The 18379-nt window shown below is 49.6% G+C and overlaps 1 protein-coding gene across 9 annotated transcripts in view; it reads left to right on the top strand.

The window, feature by feature from the left end:
* The first annotated feature begins 1584 nt into the window (after positions 1-1584).
* LOC144942121 (junctophilin-1-like) overlaps positions 1585-18379 on the top strand; it is a 116347-nt gene continuing 99552 nt past the window's right edge. For 2 of the 9 annotated variants that reach the window (XM_078868875.1, XM_078868874.1), the window contains exon 1: positions 1586-3144. In XM_078868875.1, the coding sequence (XP_078725001.1) occupies positions 2766-3144 (379 nt within the window). In that variant the 5' untranslated portion in view covers positions 1586-2765. Of the gene's footprint in view, positions 3145-13718; positions 14000-18379 lie in introns of those variants that run through there. The other 7 variants (XM_078868872.1, XM_078868873.1, XM_078868871.1 and 4 more) reach the window with 5 other exon arrangements.

Here is an 18379-nt window from a genome sequence, read left to right as displayed (position 1 = left end):
ACCAGTGGAGTCAAGAGCGGCCTCTGGAGGAGGCTCATGAAGGACGCTCCTGGGCAATTGGGGGCAGTCGCCCCAACAACAACGAGCGGAGCGCTGGGCGACAAATACAGCACGTTTGCACAGTAGGGGGCACAGTTGGTGCATCTGCCCATCATCTCAGTCAACCCATGCATGGTACATGGGTCTGTCTCGTCATCTGTCAGCGAGTCTTCGACACTTCACGTGGCCTCGGAGTCCACCTGGCCTGGCACAAACGCCGTGGCGATGTCACCGCCACTTAGTGGCGAATGGCGGCTGTTGAGGTGAGAGGGTGAGTCGTTGAATGAATGGGAGTCGGTGGTTGGGGGGGGGTTAAATAGATGGGTACGTGGATGGATGGGTAAATGAGTGGAGGTGGAAGAGTGGATATATTGAGTGGGTGGTCTCCAGTGGCGAGCGGTGGCGCAGCACCTAAACACTGCGCTACGAACCCGGCGACCTGATTCCCGCTCACGGCCAACACTAGTGACTTATCTGAACCGGCCCTGAGCCTCCCCTAGGTAGACTCAGCCTCAAATGAGTTCCCGGTGCGGTGTTGTTAAACATCGCCACTTGGAAGACAGGCGACCGGACTTGGTGCTGGCCACCCACTCCCTCGTATACCGTGCCGGCCTTCATTAGGTGCTTGCTAACAGCACTTTCCCCAACAGGCTGGTAAGACTATACGGGAGATCTTTACCCTAACCTTGCACCTGGTGTGTTAAGTATATTGAAGACACAGCTGTATAACATCTGATGAAAATCTAATTTACATTTTTTTTTAAACCCCATGGCTTGACTCAGCCATTTGCATTCAAGACGATGCATCTCTTAAAAGCGTTGCAAATGTTCGTCGGTTCATAACCAAAGAAGTGTAGTCCTAACTTTGTCACAGTTCGACCAACACTGTTGCACTCAACCAACCGATGTAGGTAACCAGGGGATGGCAGCACAGGCATTAATTTTTTAGTCGTTCTGCTTTCCTCGTTCAGTGGGCCGGCCGTTGTATCGACGGGCCGTCTTTTACGTGTCTCGAATAGATCTGTGCAAATGTTTTTCCATTATTCCCTTGTGTAAGTGATCGTTTTCTCCTGGTTCTCCGATTTTCTCCCACGTGAAGCCAATACATGAATGACATTAGCCTATCGTCGCAATCCAGATCCATGTATACACAGCCCGAGGGTAAATCCTCTGATGAGGGCCTCACCCCATGCTTTGTGGATTGTGAGCGTTATCCATACTTCCCCGAGCTGGACGTCACAGATTGGATAATGCGGGAAGCTGAAATGTGGAAGCATAGACTACAGTACGGTAATGGATGTTACTCCACTGACCTCTGCTGGAAATTTGGCTCCGATGTAGGACCCTCCTGAGAATGGGTCTTGAGACTCTCCTGGCTAAATATTTAGTCAGGCCGAGAGCCTCCTGTCCATAACGAAGGAGGTCATTGCCTACAAAGATCTGTCAGTTCACCAGACTTGGTTTGTCTGACTGCCGGGTTGCAGAGTTTTGCTTGTTGCACCAATACTGCTTAAAATATGCACCCCAAAAAGTCCGTGTGGCTGATGACATGTTGTCAGCATTACTTTCATTTTTTTACGGAGCCACATAGAGTATTTGGGAAATGAGTCCTTCTGCAGACGATGTCAGCAAGGGGAGGGGTCTTCCGGCAGAGGGCGCTGCGTGCCCCTATACAGTCATCACGCCCCCCCAACCCCCATCTTCATTCCGATCAGAGAGCAGCACACGGCGCCCTCGCGTCGCGCTTCCTCCGAGCAACCTGTGCACCCCCCCCCGCCTGCGCCCCACTTCTCCCCTCTCCGTACCAGCTCGTGGGTGACGAGGAGTGGGGGATGAGGAGTCGGGGATGAGGAGTGGTGGATGCTGTGCGTGGGATCTCGCGCGCGGCACACACGTGGTGACTGAAATCCAGCAGCGCTGCTAATTCCTCCCATCGCCAGAATCATCACAACCCACACCACCGTAATCACATCCACCATCACCATCGTCGTCACCGCCACCAATCATCTACCATCGTCACTGCCGCACGTCAACAACATCATCACACCATCAGCACCACCATCATCACACCTCCGCCACCATCTGCTGCCTCTCGCCCTCCGCCGCCCGGCGCGCCGCGCTGATGCGGCCCGGGCGCGTGCACGGGGGTGCGAATCCATCTGTGCAGTGTGCGCAGCAAGCGGGGGGGGGGGGGGAATCGACGTTGCCTTCACCGCTGCGCAGGCGCACATCGGGACCCGGCGCGGGCCTCCCTCCCCGCCGGCGCGGTTTATTTTGGGTCGGTGAGGGCAGTCGATCGCCTCGCTCCGCCGCCGACCGTCCCTTTCCCGGAATAAATTGGCAACAAGTGCGCACTTGCTTTTCCTGTGCTCCGTGCACTCGTCCACTCTCCCGGTGGCTCGCTTGCTTGTGCGCTCCGATCCAACAAGCAGCATCAGCAGCATCACCATCAGGAGCGGCGGCGGCGCGTGTTCACAGTCCGGGATCTTAACGCGGAACTCGAATCCATCTCCACGAGGCACGCGTCCTTCAGGAGTCTCCGTGCTGGGTCGTGTGCCCCCTCGTCCTCTCGTGGCTCTTCTCGTCGTCTCGCTGCACAATCGGGTCCTAGAGGGGGCCCCCCTCAATACTCCTGACCGCGCAGGCCCCCCCCACTCACCCCTACCCCCCGCCCCCCACAACCAGAGGAGCGTTGTGCGCCCCGCGGGTCTTAGCGCGTCGCATGCATGAGCGGAGGACGCTTCGATTTTGACGATGGCGGGGCGTTCTGTGGTGGCTGGGAGAGCGGCAAAGCTCACGGCCACGGCGTGTGCACGGGGCCGCAGGGCCAGGGCCGCTACGCCGGCTCGTGGAGCCACGGCTTCGAGGTGGCCGGCGTGTACACGTGGCCCAGCGGCAACACGTACGCGGGCCACTGGGCCGATGGCAAGCGCCACGGCCTCGGCGTGGAGAGCAAGGGCCGCTGGATTTACCGCGGCGAGTGGACGCACGGAGTAAAGGGCCGTTACGGCGTGCGCATGAGCCAGAGCAGCGTGGCCCGCTACGAAGGCATCTGGAGTAACGGCCTACAGGACGGATATGGCATCGAGACGTACACGGATGGAGGTGAGCGACCACCCTCACCCGACCACACATTACCTACTACACACGACACCCATATTTGACCACCCAAAGACGCCAGCGAGACGCGTACACGACGGCCCCCATCGGCACGGCCCAGTTTAGTGGAGGAGAGCTCAGTTCCAGGTTCGAGCAGTTGAGTGATGATTCTATTGATTGGTGATTGACTCCAGTTTCTCTGTCTTGTTCCGAGTTTATATGTGGGCTCGACTCTGACGCAAAGCACAGTTCGGTTTTCTCGATTGTTCACTCGCTACTCTCGCTGCGCGTCCAGTCAGTCGCTCCCTTGTCACTCACGTACCGCTGCTGCTAGATTGTTTGTCTCGTCTCATCCATACTGTGTTCAGCCACCATACCGCAGGATACATTATTTACTTTAACCATTGGTTCATCGCACCAGTCTGTCTTTGAGCTCTCTCCAATCATCTCTTCTTCAAAGTTCAATAACCTTGCGCAAAGCAATAAACGCGTTAGCTCTCCTCTGCTTTTGCAATCATTAGTGCTGTTGTGAGCCGCTTTGTGTCATTCGCCTTCGGGCCTATGTTCAGTAATTGCAGTTATAAAAAGTCAAGAGCTCGCCCCCCACTGCCCAGTACGAAGCCAAACCCATCCAGGTCAACGGATTCGGCTGTGTGATCATCAAGAGTCCCGTACTGAATGCACGGTACACCGCTTCAGACGACCATTCACCATGTTGGTCAGGTCGGGTTGGTGAGTGGGAGGAGCGGGGAGTACAGGATCGGTTCAGATATCACTCGGTTCGCCGTCGGGCCAGAAACAAACTCACGTTGCGTTCATCACGCGATGGTGCGCTATCCACTGCGCCACCGCTCCTCACACGACCAGATAACAGCTTTTAGTCACGTCGAAAGAGCGCTCGTTAACGTGACTTGAAAGTTTTTTTGAACCGCCGGACTATTCGCGTGACTGCGAAATAGATATCGCAACCCTCCCCTTGTCACGTTTACCAAATCGTTCCCGTTGAATAGAGCGTGGCGAGAGTTGCAGCACGAACAGGAGAACCGTGGCAACGCCTCGTTTTGTTGGGGTTACACGTGGTCGTGTGCAGACCACGACTCTCTTGACACTTGGTGGGGAAGTTGGTTGGAACGTCACTCGTTGACGCCTCCGCCCGTGTCGAGGACTCGGTCTGCCACACGTATTCGTCTCATCCTCCTACCCACTCACTCACCCACCTGTTCAACCATTCATCTACTCAACCATTCACCGACTCACTCACCCACCTGTTCAACCATTCCCCTACTCACTCACCCACCTGTTCAGCCATTCACCTACTCACTCACCTACTCACTCACCCACCTGTTCAACCATTCGCCTACCCACTTACCGACTCGGCCAACCACCCACCCAACAAAAAACAAGGACAAAGATCCCCTGTATAGCATTAACAGACTGTTGGGGCAAGTGCAGTTAGCGAACACCTCTGAAAGCCGGCACGGCACACGAAGGAGTGGTGGAGTGGCCAGCACCACGCTCTGCCGCCTTTGTCTCCCCAGTGATGACGTTTAAACACCGCACCGGGCAATCATTTGGGGCTGAGTGACCTCGGGGATGCCCGGGACCGGTTTAGATATCCGTCATCGATGTTGGCTGTGAGTGGGAATCAAACTTGGGTTGGCAGGTTCGGAGCGCAGTGAGATTACCACTGCGCTACCACCCCCCATACAACCACGAATTCACCTACTGGATCATCCATACTGTGCTCAACCCCGACACTGCACGTCGCAACACTCCTTTTTCCGCTTCGATATATTTGTATTTATACTGGAGGAATCCGATGAGCTATCAAGCTTTTTTTTTCACAGATGTCCACTTCGGAATTCCCATCGTCTCTGTCCCCACACCCTGACAATATCCTTGCTGAATTCAAGAGACACGTCAACTCTTATTGTAACTTCGGCTGAGCTGTTTGTGTGTTGCTGACCGATTGACGTTTCGTGCCATTGTACTCTGTGCTCAGCTACTCCGTTTGAAAACAAAAGCGGCACACAGAAGGATAGGGAGCCATGTTCAGGGTGCCCCCCACCACTCGCGATTCATTTCATGCCCCCTCCTACCCCTCCTTAAAATCAAGCGATGTTTATCTTCCATAATAGATGGACTTTTTTTGGGTTAAATCGTAAATATAAATGTGTCGTTAAACCCGCCACCACCCGACACAGCCAATCGGTAAGGTTTGTCACGTAAACAAAACGTGCCAATTAGTTACTGGTTCAGCACACCGATTGTGTATTGGAGAGTAAACCCACTACAACATTTACAATTCGAGTACCGTGACGTTTCGCCAGTAATTACAGCAACAACCAATCCCATCAGGGGACGGCCAGAGTTGTGCAGAAATCCTCCTCCTGTTTCGGTCTTAATTAGAGTGTTTAACGACATTTATACAGGGTGTTTTAAAAATATGGACCCGATTTAAAATCGCTATATCTCTGCAACCACGAACCGCCCATGAATGAAACTCTTACCACTTGAAAGGGCGGGGCATAGAGTTTCAAATGATTACCGCTAGATGCCTCTCCCAGCACACAAACAGCCCCTAGCCTCAGTCATTCGCAAGACACACTGCCTCAACGTTGGATAGTTTGCACGGGACCCCAAGACTTGGCGCTACACTCTTGGCCCCCAAGTTCCCCAGACATCGCACCCTGCGACTTTTTATTGTGGGGATACGTCAAAGACCCTGTTTTGTGCCACCATTAGCGTCTAATCTGGATGACCGCAAAAACATAATCACGGCAGCGGTGACTTCAGTGGAAGACACTTTGAGAGGCGTTTGGGACGAATTCAACTATCGCCTCGATGTCCGTACAGCAGGTGGAGGGCACATAGATCATTTATAAAATGTTTAGGAAAACTTCATAACTCATTAAACCGTTTGTAACTTTTAGTGTAATTGTAACATGTTGCCATCGTGAACATTTTTAAACCACCTTGTATTTACGCGATCTAACCCAAGAAAAAAACCTTATGGATAATATTGGTCACGAAAGCCCGCTACGTGTTAAATTGGTTATTATCGTTGGCGTCCGTGTCACGGCTGCCCAACGCAAGTTCTAAGCTTTGCTAATGAGACGGGAACTTTTAAGTTACGGACAGGAGCGTCGTTAGGGGCCATCCATTTAGTAAGTACGCATGGAGGGGGAGGGGGGGTTGACCCAAATGCGTACGTTTGCGTATGGGAGGTCTACTGACAATGTGCGTACGCATCGGAAACGGGGTGGGGGGGTGAAGCCTCGATAATAATTTGTCTACATTGGCCTTCAAATGAGTTAGATAGTCCGGCGGTGGACGATCTTTTTGCTTAAACACGTTATTATTAATCCTTGATCGTTCTGCGTGGATTAAATATCGGCCGTTTTATAGGATTCGGGGGGGGGGGGGGTGTCAAGCGTACGTACGCACGCATGCAGGTGGGGGGGGGGGGGGGTGTAAAAAGTACGCGTGCGTACATGGAGGGGGGGAGGGGTCAAGTTTTGACAGATTTTTGCGTACGTACTAAATGGATGGCCCCTTATGACACTAGTGACGTCGTTGTGACTATTTATCAACCGTTTGAATGCACAGGAAAAGCGGCAAGGAGTGTGTATATCTATCTGGAAGAGTGGTAGCGCAGCGGTTAGCACACTGCGACTACGAACCGGGCAAAACCCGAGTTCAATTCCTGGCCACGATTAACAGCGAGCGATCTCTGTGCTGCGTGGTAAAACACCCCCCTCTCCCCCGTTCCCCCGTATACCGTCAAAGGGCATTCATCTAGTAGTGCATTGACAAAGGGATGTTATTCATTTTCACGTGCAGGGGCATCACTCGAATGCATCACGATTTCTCTCTGGAGTATTTGCATTAAGAACGCTTCAAACCTGGCTGACTGCAGCCTGCACCCATTTGGTTCACAATCATTAAACAAATGTATAATGTTAATAACAAAGTAGTTGTACTTACGCGCCCGTGCTCAATTTGTGTTTTCAATGAAAATTCTGGCATGTCTTCCACCCCCAGAAAGGGCATCTCGCACACTCAGGGGGTGCGTACACCCCAGGTTAAGAACCACTGACCCAATACATACGGCCAAGGTTGATGTTTGTGACGTCGGGACGCAAGGACCCGTTGTTGTTGACTATGTCACACAAACAAAAAGATACCCCGTATATCCTTAACAGACTGTTGCGGCAAGTGATGTTCGCGATCACCAATTAAGGCCATCATGACACCACGAGGTGATGGGATGGCCAACCCAGGACGCCTTCTGTCTCCCTACAGTGCTGATGTCACCGTCGTCTGTTATGAGCGAGAGTCGAACTCGGGTTGCCGGTTTCGTAGCGCATTGTGCTCATCACGCGGAGCATTGACAGAGGGGTTGTGCCGCATGCTCTTAACGCCGCTTCATGTCTCACCATCGCCCACACTTATGGCTCAAGTTTCCGTTGTAGTTTACATGGCCACGCTTCACGCCACGCCGGTCACTGCGGGTTGGTGAAGGCGACTGTGAGCATGGACGTACAGTCCAACAGTTGTTTTTTTTCATCACTGTGACAATGTTAGCAGCCAATGCACGAGACACCTCTTCTGTAAGTGGTGGTCGTCCGTGCAAGTGCTTATCGAGACTCAACCCCTTCTTAGCTCCTGAGATCTGACGAGATCGGGTGAATCCCTCGGATGATTTAGTCATAGGGCGTTGATGTGGGATTACCCAGCGGTGATTTATGACCGCTGCATAGACGTGAGGCATAGGGGTGTACACACGTGTGTGTACGTGTACAAATTAGTACCCGACACTGTAAACATCGCCACTGGAGAGACAAAGGCGGCCGCCGATCGTGGTTTTGGCCACCCACCCCCTCGTGTGGTGTGCCGTCCTTCATAGCTTTCATAGCAATGGTCTGTTGAAGCCTACATGGGGGATCTTTGTCTTATAATAATAAACTCGGTTCTGTATAGCGCAATTCCCACAAGACCTCAAATTCCTTTACATGTAGCTTAAGTGATAGAGAAAGCCTGTAAAAGCAGGTGTAAGATGCAATTTCAAAAGTTTTACAGACTCAGATTCCTTAATAGGCCAGGGAAGGCCAATTCCACAATCGTGGAGCCTGGCTGCAAATATCTCTGTCTCCCATCTCTGATGCACAGGTCACTCGACGACTCGTGTATCGCACGCCCACGCACCCTGAACGCGAGCGTCTTGCTTGCAGTTTCGTAAACCAGCGGTAAATATAGAGAGCGACTGCGTCAGCACGGGAGGCGGAAAGCGCAGAGCTCAGAGGCTCCCGCGGGAGGCGAGCGCACCCCTCGACAAGCTCTTCCTCTCACCTACCTCTCTCTCACCTGTCGCTCTCACGTGTCGCTCTCACGTGTCTCTCTTCCTCTCACATTGTCCCTTCCTCTCATCTTGTCCCTCTCACCTGCCTCTCTCTCACTTATCGTGATCACCTGTCGCTCTCCTTCTAACCTTGTCCCTTCCTTTCACCTTGTCCCTCGCACCTGTCTCTTTTACCTTTCTCTCTCATCTGTCTCTCTCTCACCTTGTCCAGCTCATCTATCTATAGAAGCTGTCCTCATCTGTGTCGTTCTCATCTCGTCACTCTCGCCTGTCTCTCACCTGGCTTTTCTCTGCCTTTCACCTGCCCTTCACTTGAATAAAAGTCCATCCCACCTTGGTTCAACAACTTTATATTCAGAAACTAAACACATTCTTCTAGAACACTGCCTTACAAATAATCTATATATATGAAAGTAAAAAATTGTCTGTTTGTCGGTTTTTGGCTTTGTGTGTGTTCGCGCGCTTACGAAGGATTTGGCTCTCCAACGGTGGGGTTTATGTTAATTATAAATAGCCAGGTACCACACCGTAAGTCCCGCCGTGAGCAAGCGCTATTCCTTTTTCACATCCGTCAACTTTTAATAAGTAAAATTAGCGATTATTTAGCGTTCTCTTTATTTATTTATTTGTTTATGACGCATGCAAGACCATACCAACTCGCGCGCCTTTAGTGGGGGGGACGGCCCATGCCAAGTCGCACGCCTTCGGAGGGAGTGAGGCGGACATTTTCTTTCGCGTTAAAAATGCTTTAAAAATACACTAAATGCTGAGCTTAAATCTTCACCGTGTGATGTCCCCCCACCCTGATGCGTGCAGTTACTAATATATACAGTCGCTAGATGCTACCACTATATGCCATAGATATTACTGCAGAGCATCCGGGAAGATTGTGGCTGGGGGGGGGGGGGGGGTCAGGGGTAACAGCCCAGCCTGTCAAGGTGCCACCTCAGCCGGCTGGACAATCTAGGCGAGGCCGGAGGCTCTGCATGGAACTAGGCCTCACCACACCACTCTGTCAGGTGACTACTTTGTGCAATGGAGTCGGAATGCACTGCTGTAATCATAGCAGGTACGACCACAGTCAATACGCACTGCTGTTAGATTTTTAAGAGTAGTTTTGAAATATTTTGTTGGTCTGGGTAACGCCGGGTATATAAGCTAGTATCTATATATAATATCCCATGTGTCAAGCAATGGTCCTTCTTCATAGCACATCTGTCCTATATTGTCCAAATGGCGATTGCCCAAAAAAGTTGCTTATTACATGTGTCCTCTTAAGGCAGCGTTATTGACGAACGTATTGAGTCGTTAGTGATTTGTGACAGTATCCCCAAGTAATTTGACTTCACATTCATCTCGCCTGGCTCACTGAATTCACATCACTTTCCCTGATGTTTGAACCCTTACTTGGCTGTCAGCGCCTTTTAGGGTGGCCACCTGTCGTGGTTTTCCCAGCTTCAGCCTCTTGTTGAGGAGGAGGAGGCAGCTACTTACTGCTCTCTTAGGAAATCTGTAAGTCTTCCCAGGACATTACAACTTCTGCTCTTGTGGCACGTCTGCGCACTGTACTGCATTTACCCAGAAAATGCGGCGCCCTTTATGAAACCATTTAACCACTCTCCGCCCTCCCACCCCTCTTCCACCCGAGAAGCCAGTCCTCTAGGTTGCTACACGGGATGGGTAATACCCATCGCTTTCACACTCACATCCGCTGCTGTGTCCTCACCGAACTCCAAACAGATCTTATTTAAAGCCAGCCTATCACTAATCTCGGAGAGAATAAGGTTACTCCGATCTGAACTCGATAATTTAGACAAGACTCTCTTACAAACACATTTAATGTTAACACAAAAAATGTCACCTTCTGATTGGAACCACGTTGATAACATGACTTCTGCTTCTGCTGACTCAATGTCAGCCAAATGCAAAGCTAACCTGATTTCTAAATTCAACCTCCTATCTAAGAAGAAACCAGAGCCACACATTGCAAAGCTGGATGTTAACAAGACCGTGATTAATCAGAGTAACATCCCAATTTCTGACACTCTAAAAACGGTACTGGCCAAAGGACTAAATTTCGCCGTCACCCCTAAATATATACCAGTAGAGGATATGATTTCCCAGATTGATGTAGCCCTCAGAGGCATAGGACACATCCATGCGGATGTAGCAAGAGCTGAAATAGCTACTATTCTTAAGAATGCTAAGAAACCCACTAGTAACATCAGCAAAAACGAACGCTCTGAACTCGCGGACCTAAAAAAGAGAGATGATATAGTCATCCTCTCGGCAGACGAGGGCAATGCCACGGTCATCATGGATAAAGATTCGTACAACAACAAAATCCTGGACCTTCTTAATGATGGGAGTTACTCCAAAATTAAAAACGATCCCACTAAAAGCCTAACGACGAAAACCAACAGTATCATCACGAGTTCGACTTCCCTAATCGAACCAAGCAAACGTCCCTCTCTAAAACCATCGGCGGCAAGACCTCCCAGACTCTATGGTCTTCCCAAAATCCATAAGGAAGGCACCCCGCTACGACCCATTGTGTCGACGATAAACTCTCCTACGTTCAAACTAGCCCGTTTTCTATCAGATACTCTGCTCCCTTTCACAGGCAAGACCTCTTCGGCAGTACTCAACTCAACCCAATTAGTCTCTATGGTTAAGGACATGGTACTATCTCCTGATGACATCCTCGTCAGCTTTGATGTAGTATCTTTGTTTACCAAAGTCCCAGTACTGGACACCCTAACAATAATTGAGGACTTAGTCCAACATGGATTGAATTCTGATGCACCTGCGCTGGTTAGGCATTGCCTCACCAACACCTATTTTACCTGGAATGGCACCTTCTACAAACAGAATGAGGGTACCCCTATGGGCTCCCCTTTGTCACCAGTTATAGCCAACATGTTCATGGAAAAGTTTGAATCAGACGCCATCCAGACATCCACCCTGCGTCCTTCCCTGTGGAAGAGGTATGTGGATGACACTTTCGTCATCTGGCCACATGGCCTCCCAGCATTGAACCACTTCTTGGACCACATCAATTCTAGACACCCATCCATCAGATTCACCATGGAAGTGGAGAAAGACGGTAAACTACCATTCTTGGATATTCTGTTTGAGAGGAGGCCTGACGGATCCTTGGGACATTCTGTCTACAGGAAAGCCACCCACACAGATTCCTACTTGAAACCGGATTCCCACCACCACCCATCTCAAAAGAATTCTCTCATCAAAACGCTATACCACAGAGCCCATAGCATTTCTGACAAACACCACCTGACCGGTGAATTAAGATATGTACATCGGGCCCTCAGGATGAACGGATACTCTGACCGTACTATCCGCCAAGCTGTCTCTCCCACCACACAGAAACAGCCACATGAAACTCCGACCAAAACCATCACGTTACCATACATAGCTGGCGTGACCAAAAAGATCTCCAAAATTCTAAACAAACATAAGATCCAAGTCCGATTCAGTACAGTGCATAAAATCCGTGATCTGATTCCATCTGTGAAGGATGTCGTTCCTGACTTACAGTATCCTGGAGTCTACAAATTGAGTTGCATTTGTGGTGATTGCTACATTGGAGAAACGAAACGTCATGTTTCTGATCGTGTCCGCGAGCACAAGTCAGATCTGAAACACGGCAGAACTGATTCTTCTGCCGTTGCCGATCATTGCTACAACTCGGTGGGCTCTCATGAAATTGTCTTTTCCGAGACCAAGGTTCTCTGCAAACCTCCCGGCTACCATCAAAGGTTTGTACACGAAGCCATACAAATATACAAACACAGACATAATTTCAACCGTGATGATGGGTGCAAACTTAGTAATCATTGGAAAGATGTTATCAACCACGCAAAAAAGACTTAATTACAATTTTTTGGACCATCTTACCTGACAGGCACTATTTTACTTTACTTTACCGAGTGTTAACATCCCCAGTTATTTTTTAACAGTACTCTCTTCATTGTTCAGCCAGCATTGGTATAAACATGGGCATTTTCGTTCTTTTGTCTATCATGTGTATCAGACCTCCCCTCCCCCTCTCTGTCCATTGTGTTGGCGTGTGCAGTAGTTTGTCGCTTGCGCACAATCGCTTCCACGCCGTCGCCCACCCTTTTGGCCCCGCCCCCCCCTCCCTCCCGATACGTTCCATTCATTGGCTACCATATTCTGACGAGCTCCCCCCTCCCTCTCCTCCCCCCTCAACTCGCTTTTAAGGGATTACATCTTGAATCATTGCCTCACTTGATGCAGCTAATCTGGCTGTGACGGTCCCACCTGATGACGGAGACTTGTGTTGCCTCCGAAACGTCGTGATTTTTGTTTTTATTTTATTTTATTTTCATTAATTTTGATGTTTTACCTACGTGACTTTACCGAAAAAACCTAAGAATATGCTACACGGGAGTTGTGTTTGATTGCAGTTTCTTAAAAACGATAGTTTTAATATTTAGGTTTTCCTTGACGTTACACGAGTCCCCTTTCCTGACCCCACCCCCTATGAATTCCGTGAATTATCGCGCTTCCTCCATTATTGTTTCGATTCAACAACCGATGCGAATCGTTCTCTCGTTTGTGCCATTGTTTAACTGCTATCTCCCATCTCGGTTGGATCATCTTGCGTGCTCAATTCGTGTAAATGTTGCATTTTCATATGGTCATTATCGTTATCATGAGCCATTGTCTATCCACTGCTGGATTAAGATCTACCCGCGCTGTCGCCATGCCCCATGGTCCAGTGCTACTATCATCCATCTCACTGCTTCCTGCATATGAGCTGAATTCCCATTTTCCACGTAGGTCTTCATCTTGGGTGTGTTCCCTGCTCCGGCCGCTATTCCGTCACCAGTGTCATCCATTGGCACCATCACTCCCGGCGATGTGTCCTACCCATTCCACTTTCTTAATCATCAATATGATGCATAATTTGCATATGTATAACCGATTCTTACATGCACGGTTCCATTAAAGGATAGTGAATCGTAAGAATATATGTTTATGCCTGAATTGACTGATCATTTCATGTTTGTCGATTCATTGTTTTTATTGTTCAATTACTGCTAGATGCGGTTTTATTGTCAGGTAGTTTTAGTTTTTTTTACTTTTGAGGGATACAGGTTACGAAGCTGCATTAAGGCCGGAATGTAATGGCTTGCTCCAACCTCTTCCACCTGCCCCTGCCCTCGTTAAGGAACATCGTCTCCCTGGCTTAGCCGCTCTCCCCATGAGCTCGGATTAGGGAGGCGGAGATGAAAGTGGCATGGTTTGTGGTTCTGGGGACGCGGTCGCGGCGTTCAGCACCACGGACAGCGGCGGCGAGAGACCCGGACTCCCACCACCTCCTGTTAAAGGAGACTGAAAATTGGTGTTGACCTAAGACCTAAGTAAATGTTTTACATTAACCCCAAATACCCCACCTCAAGGAACCCGGTATTAATAGATATGTAAACTCAGAGATAACTCAGGATTTGAACTCGGAGGTAACTTCCCCCATCGACTCCTTCTAGGGCTATCTCAAAAGACACCCTTTCGAGTGACTCTGGCGTGTAATGACTTCAGACCTAATTGTTAAATGAACTTGGGAATGAGCCTCAGCCACATTCTTAAATCCACAAAACCACTTGTAAGGCACCAATGTTAATAGAGACGTAGCCTAGTAGGCTGACTAGGATTTCATCTCAAAGGTAATTTAAAAACTTCACCCCAGTGCAAGTGGTTAATCCTGAAACTCGCGTTCATGACCACTTGACCTTGGCACTCGCCAAGTGGCTCCTCTAAGGTTGAGCTTCACTCTGAACAATGCCCCACGAATTAAAGGACACTCGTGTTAATATAAGCGTGACCTTAGACCTGGTCTGCGGTTCAACGTGAGCAATAACCAAACCGTGCCGCTGGGTTAAGACTCAACTAACGGCTATTCTGTAGTGTCAACCTCATTGACTCACTTAACCAACATCTTGTTATTAGAGGGTTAACGCTAATGCTAACCTAGTACATTAACCTCCATGCTGACCCTCAGTGTAAGTAAAATCCAGCTGACATCAGCGACAATAAAAACATTGTCTCTCTTCAGAAGCCTTAACATCTGACCAAATCGCCTGGAATATGGCCAGTCTTAAAAATACCTGGGAAGCTCAGCAAGTTTGAGCCTGGATAGTGTTTGGATGGGTGACCACCATGAATAACAGGTGTTATAAAGTCCGGGCATATGTTGCAGACAGCAAAGGCCAGGTGCAGTAAAATCTGTTGTTGTACAGTGATACCCCGGTTTACGTCCGGGGATGCTTTCCTGAAAGGTGCAACGACGAATATCGAAACAACGTGAAACAATGCAATTTTTCTCATAAGCATTTATGATATAAGGAGGGATACATACTTTTTGGTTCTTTCGGTAAAGTCACGTAGGTAGAAATAAAATAAAATAAAACAAATCGCGACGTTTCGATCGCAACACAAGCAATCTTCATCAGGTGGAACAACCACAGCAAGAAAATGCTGAAGTAGGCGAGAGAGCTGCCATGGCAAGAGGTTATATAGGTAAGAAAGGGGGGACGCAAGGGGGGAGAGAGAGGGGGGGGGGTGTGGGGTAGGGGAAGGGGGCTGCGTGAGCGCTAGGGGAAGAGGACGTGAGGCTGGGGGTGAGGGGAAGTGGGCGGGGCTAGAAGTGGGAAGCTGAGTGTGGGACACGGAGGGAAAAATATTAAAATGTACTAATAATCGGCAGGTACGATGGAAACAACCACAATCAGTTAAGGCATTACCTGTTTAATAACATCCTTCCAATGATTGTTCAATTTGCATCCATTTTCTTGGTTGAAGTTATGTCTGTTTATATATCTGGATGGCTTCATGAATAAACCTTTGATAGTTGCCCGAAGGTTTGCAGACTCGCCTTGGTCTCGGAAAAAACAATATCATGCGAGCCCACAGCGTTATACAGTGAGGGAAAAAAGTATTTGATCCCCTGCTGATTTTGTACGTTTGCCCACTGACAAAGAAATGATCAGTCTATAATTTTAATGGTAAGTTTATTTGAACAGTGAGAGACAGAATAACAACAACAAAATCCAGAAAAACGCATGTCTAAAATGTTGTAAATTGATTTGCATTTTAATGAGGGAAATAAGTATTTGACCCCCTCTCAATCAGAAAGATTTCTGGCTCCCAGGTGTCTTTTATACAGGTGTAATAAACGACTCCGTCAGACACTGCTGGTCTCCGTTGGTCTTTTATTCAAGTTCTTTCTCCTCACCCCGCTGATCTCCTCCGCGGACCAGCGTCGTCTCGCACGCGCCCCCGCACGCGCTTCCTCCTCAGCTTCTACACTCGTCCTCACACCCCGCTGGTCCTGACAAGGGACCAGCGTCTCCTCTCGCGTGCCCCGCACGCTTCTCTCGCGTGCCCCGCACGCACCTCTCGCGTGCCGCGCACGCTCCTCTCGCGTGCCGCGCACACTCCTCTCGCGTACCGCGCACACTCCTCTCGCGTACCGCGCACGCTCCTCTCGCGTGCCGCGCATGCTCCTCTCGCGTGCCCCGCACGCTCCTCCGTTAGCTCCTCTTCCGTCAGTCGCTCCGCTCCTCCCCGCTCCGCATACCGCTGGCCGACGGTGTGCCGAAGCCCCATCAGCCACGTGGCTGATGGCGCGGCGGCCACCCAACGTGGTCCCGCTTCTTCACTCCATCAACTGACCCTGATCTCTTCCAGGCTCCCCTCTATATCCTCTCTCCCACGTGACCCTGACTCCTCCCCTTCCGGATCGTCCGATCCGGCCTTCCCATACTGCCCTGCTGGTTCCACCTCCATTCACCTCGCTACCCATTGGAGCCGAGGTAAACGGTGGCCCCTCCCACACGCCCCCCATACCGGGCTCCGCCCCCAATACCCCGGGCCGTGTGATTGGGCCAGAGCCCAGCAGCAACCCCATTTACGCTCGCATTACACAGGTAATGAGCTGAGATTAGGAGCACACTCTTAAAGGGAGTGCTCCTAATATCAGCTTGTTACCTGTATAGAAGCAATCAATCAATCAGATTCCAAACTCTCCACCATGGCCAAGACCAAAGAGCTCTCCAAGGATGTCAGGGACAAGATTGTAGACCTACACAAGGCTGGAATGGGCTACAAGACCATCGCCAAGCAGCTTGGTGAGAAGGCGACAACAGTTGGTGCGATTATTCGCAAATGGAAGAAACACAAAAGGACTGTCAATCTCCCTCGGCCTGGGGCTCCATGCAAGATCTCACCTCGTGGAGTTGCAATGATCATGAGAACGGTGAGGAATCAGCCCAGAACTACACGGGAGGATCTTGTCAATGATCTCAAGGCAGCTGGGACCATAGTCACCAAGAAAACAGTTGGTAACACACTACGTCGTGAAGGACTGAAATCCTGCAGCACCCGAAAGGTCCCCCTGCTCAAGAAAGCACATATACATGCTCGTCTGAAGTTTTCCAATGAACATCTGAATGATTCAGAGGACAACTGGGTGAAAGTGTTGTGGTCAGATGAGACCAAAATGGCATCAACTCAACTCGCCGTGTTTGGAGGAGGAGGAATGCTGCCTATGACCCCAAGAACACCATCCCCACCGTCAAACATGGAGGTGGAAACATTATGCTTTGGGGGTATTTTTCTGCTAAGAGGACAGGACAACTTCACCGCATCAAAGGGACGATGGACGGGGCCATGTACCGTCAAATCTTGGGTGAGAACCTCCTTCCACCAGCCAGGGCATTGAAAATGGGTCGTGGATGGGTATTCCAGCATGACAATGACCCAAAACACACGGCCAAGGCAACAAAGGAGTGGCTCAAGAAGAAGCACATTAAGGTCCTGGAGTGGCCTAGCCCGTCTCCAAACCTTAATCCCATAGAATATCTGTGGAGGGAGCTGAAGATTCGAGTTGCCAAACGTCAGCCTCGAAACCTTAATGACTTGGAGAAGATCTGCAAAGAGGAGTGGGACAAAATCCCTCCTAAGATGTGTGCAAACCTGGTGGCCAACTACAAGAAACGTCTGACCTCTGTGATTACCAACAAGGGATTTGCCACCAAGTACTAAGTGATGTTTTGCAGAGGGGTCAAGTACTTATTTCCCTCATTAAAATGCAAATCAATTTATAACATTTTTGACATACGTTTTTCTGGATTTTGTTGTTGTTATTTTGTCTCTCATTGTTCAAATAAACCTACCATTAAAATTATAGACTGATCATTTCTTTGTCAGTGGGCAAACGTACAAAATCAGCAGGGGATCAAATACTTTTTTCCCTCACTGTAATAATGGTCAGCTACGGCAGAGGTATTGGTTCTGCCGTGTTTCAGATCTGCCTTGTGTTCGCGAACACAGTCCGAGACATGTAGTTTTGTTTCCCCAATGTAACTACTGCCGCAGGTACAACTCAGTTTGTAGACTCCAGGGTATTGCATGTCAGGAATGACCTCCTTCACAGATGGGATTAGATCACGGACTTTGTGTACTGTATTGAATCAGACCTGGATCTTGTGTTTAAGATTTTGGAAATCTTTTTGGTAACACCTGCTATGTATGGTAAAGTGATGGTTTTGATTGGCTTCTCAGGAGATTGTTTCTCTATGGTTGGAGAAACAGCATTGCGAATAATGCGGTCCAAGTACCCATTCATCTTGAGGGCTTGGTGTACGTGTTCCAGTTCACTGGCTAGGTGGTGTTGGTTGGAGATGCAGTGGGTCCTATGGTGTAGTGTTTTGATGAGGGAATTCTTCTGGGCTGGATGGTGGTGGGAATCAGGTTTTAGATAGGAATCTGTGTGGGTGGCTTTCCTGTAGATAGTGTCCCAACGAACCGTCAGGCCTCTTCTCAAAACAAAAC

This window comes from Lampetra fluviatilis, chromosome 26, assembly GCF_964198595.1.
Source record: "Lampetra fluviatilis chromosome 26, kcLamFluv1.1, whole genome shotgun sequence".
Lineage (NCBI taxonomy): Eukaryota > Metazoa > Chordata > Hyperoartia > Petromyzontiformes > Petromyzontidae > Lampetra > Lampetra fluviatilis.
Note: the sequence above shows the minus strand (reverse complement) of the source record. Positions and strands in the feature narration are given on the sequence as shown.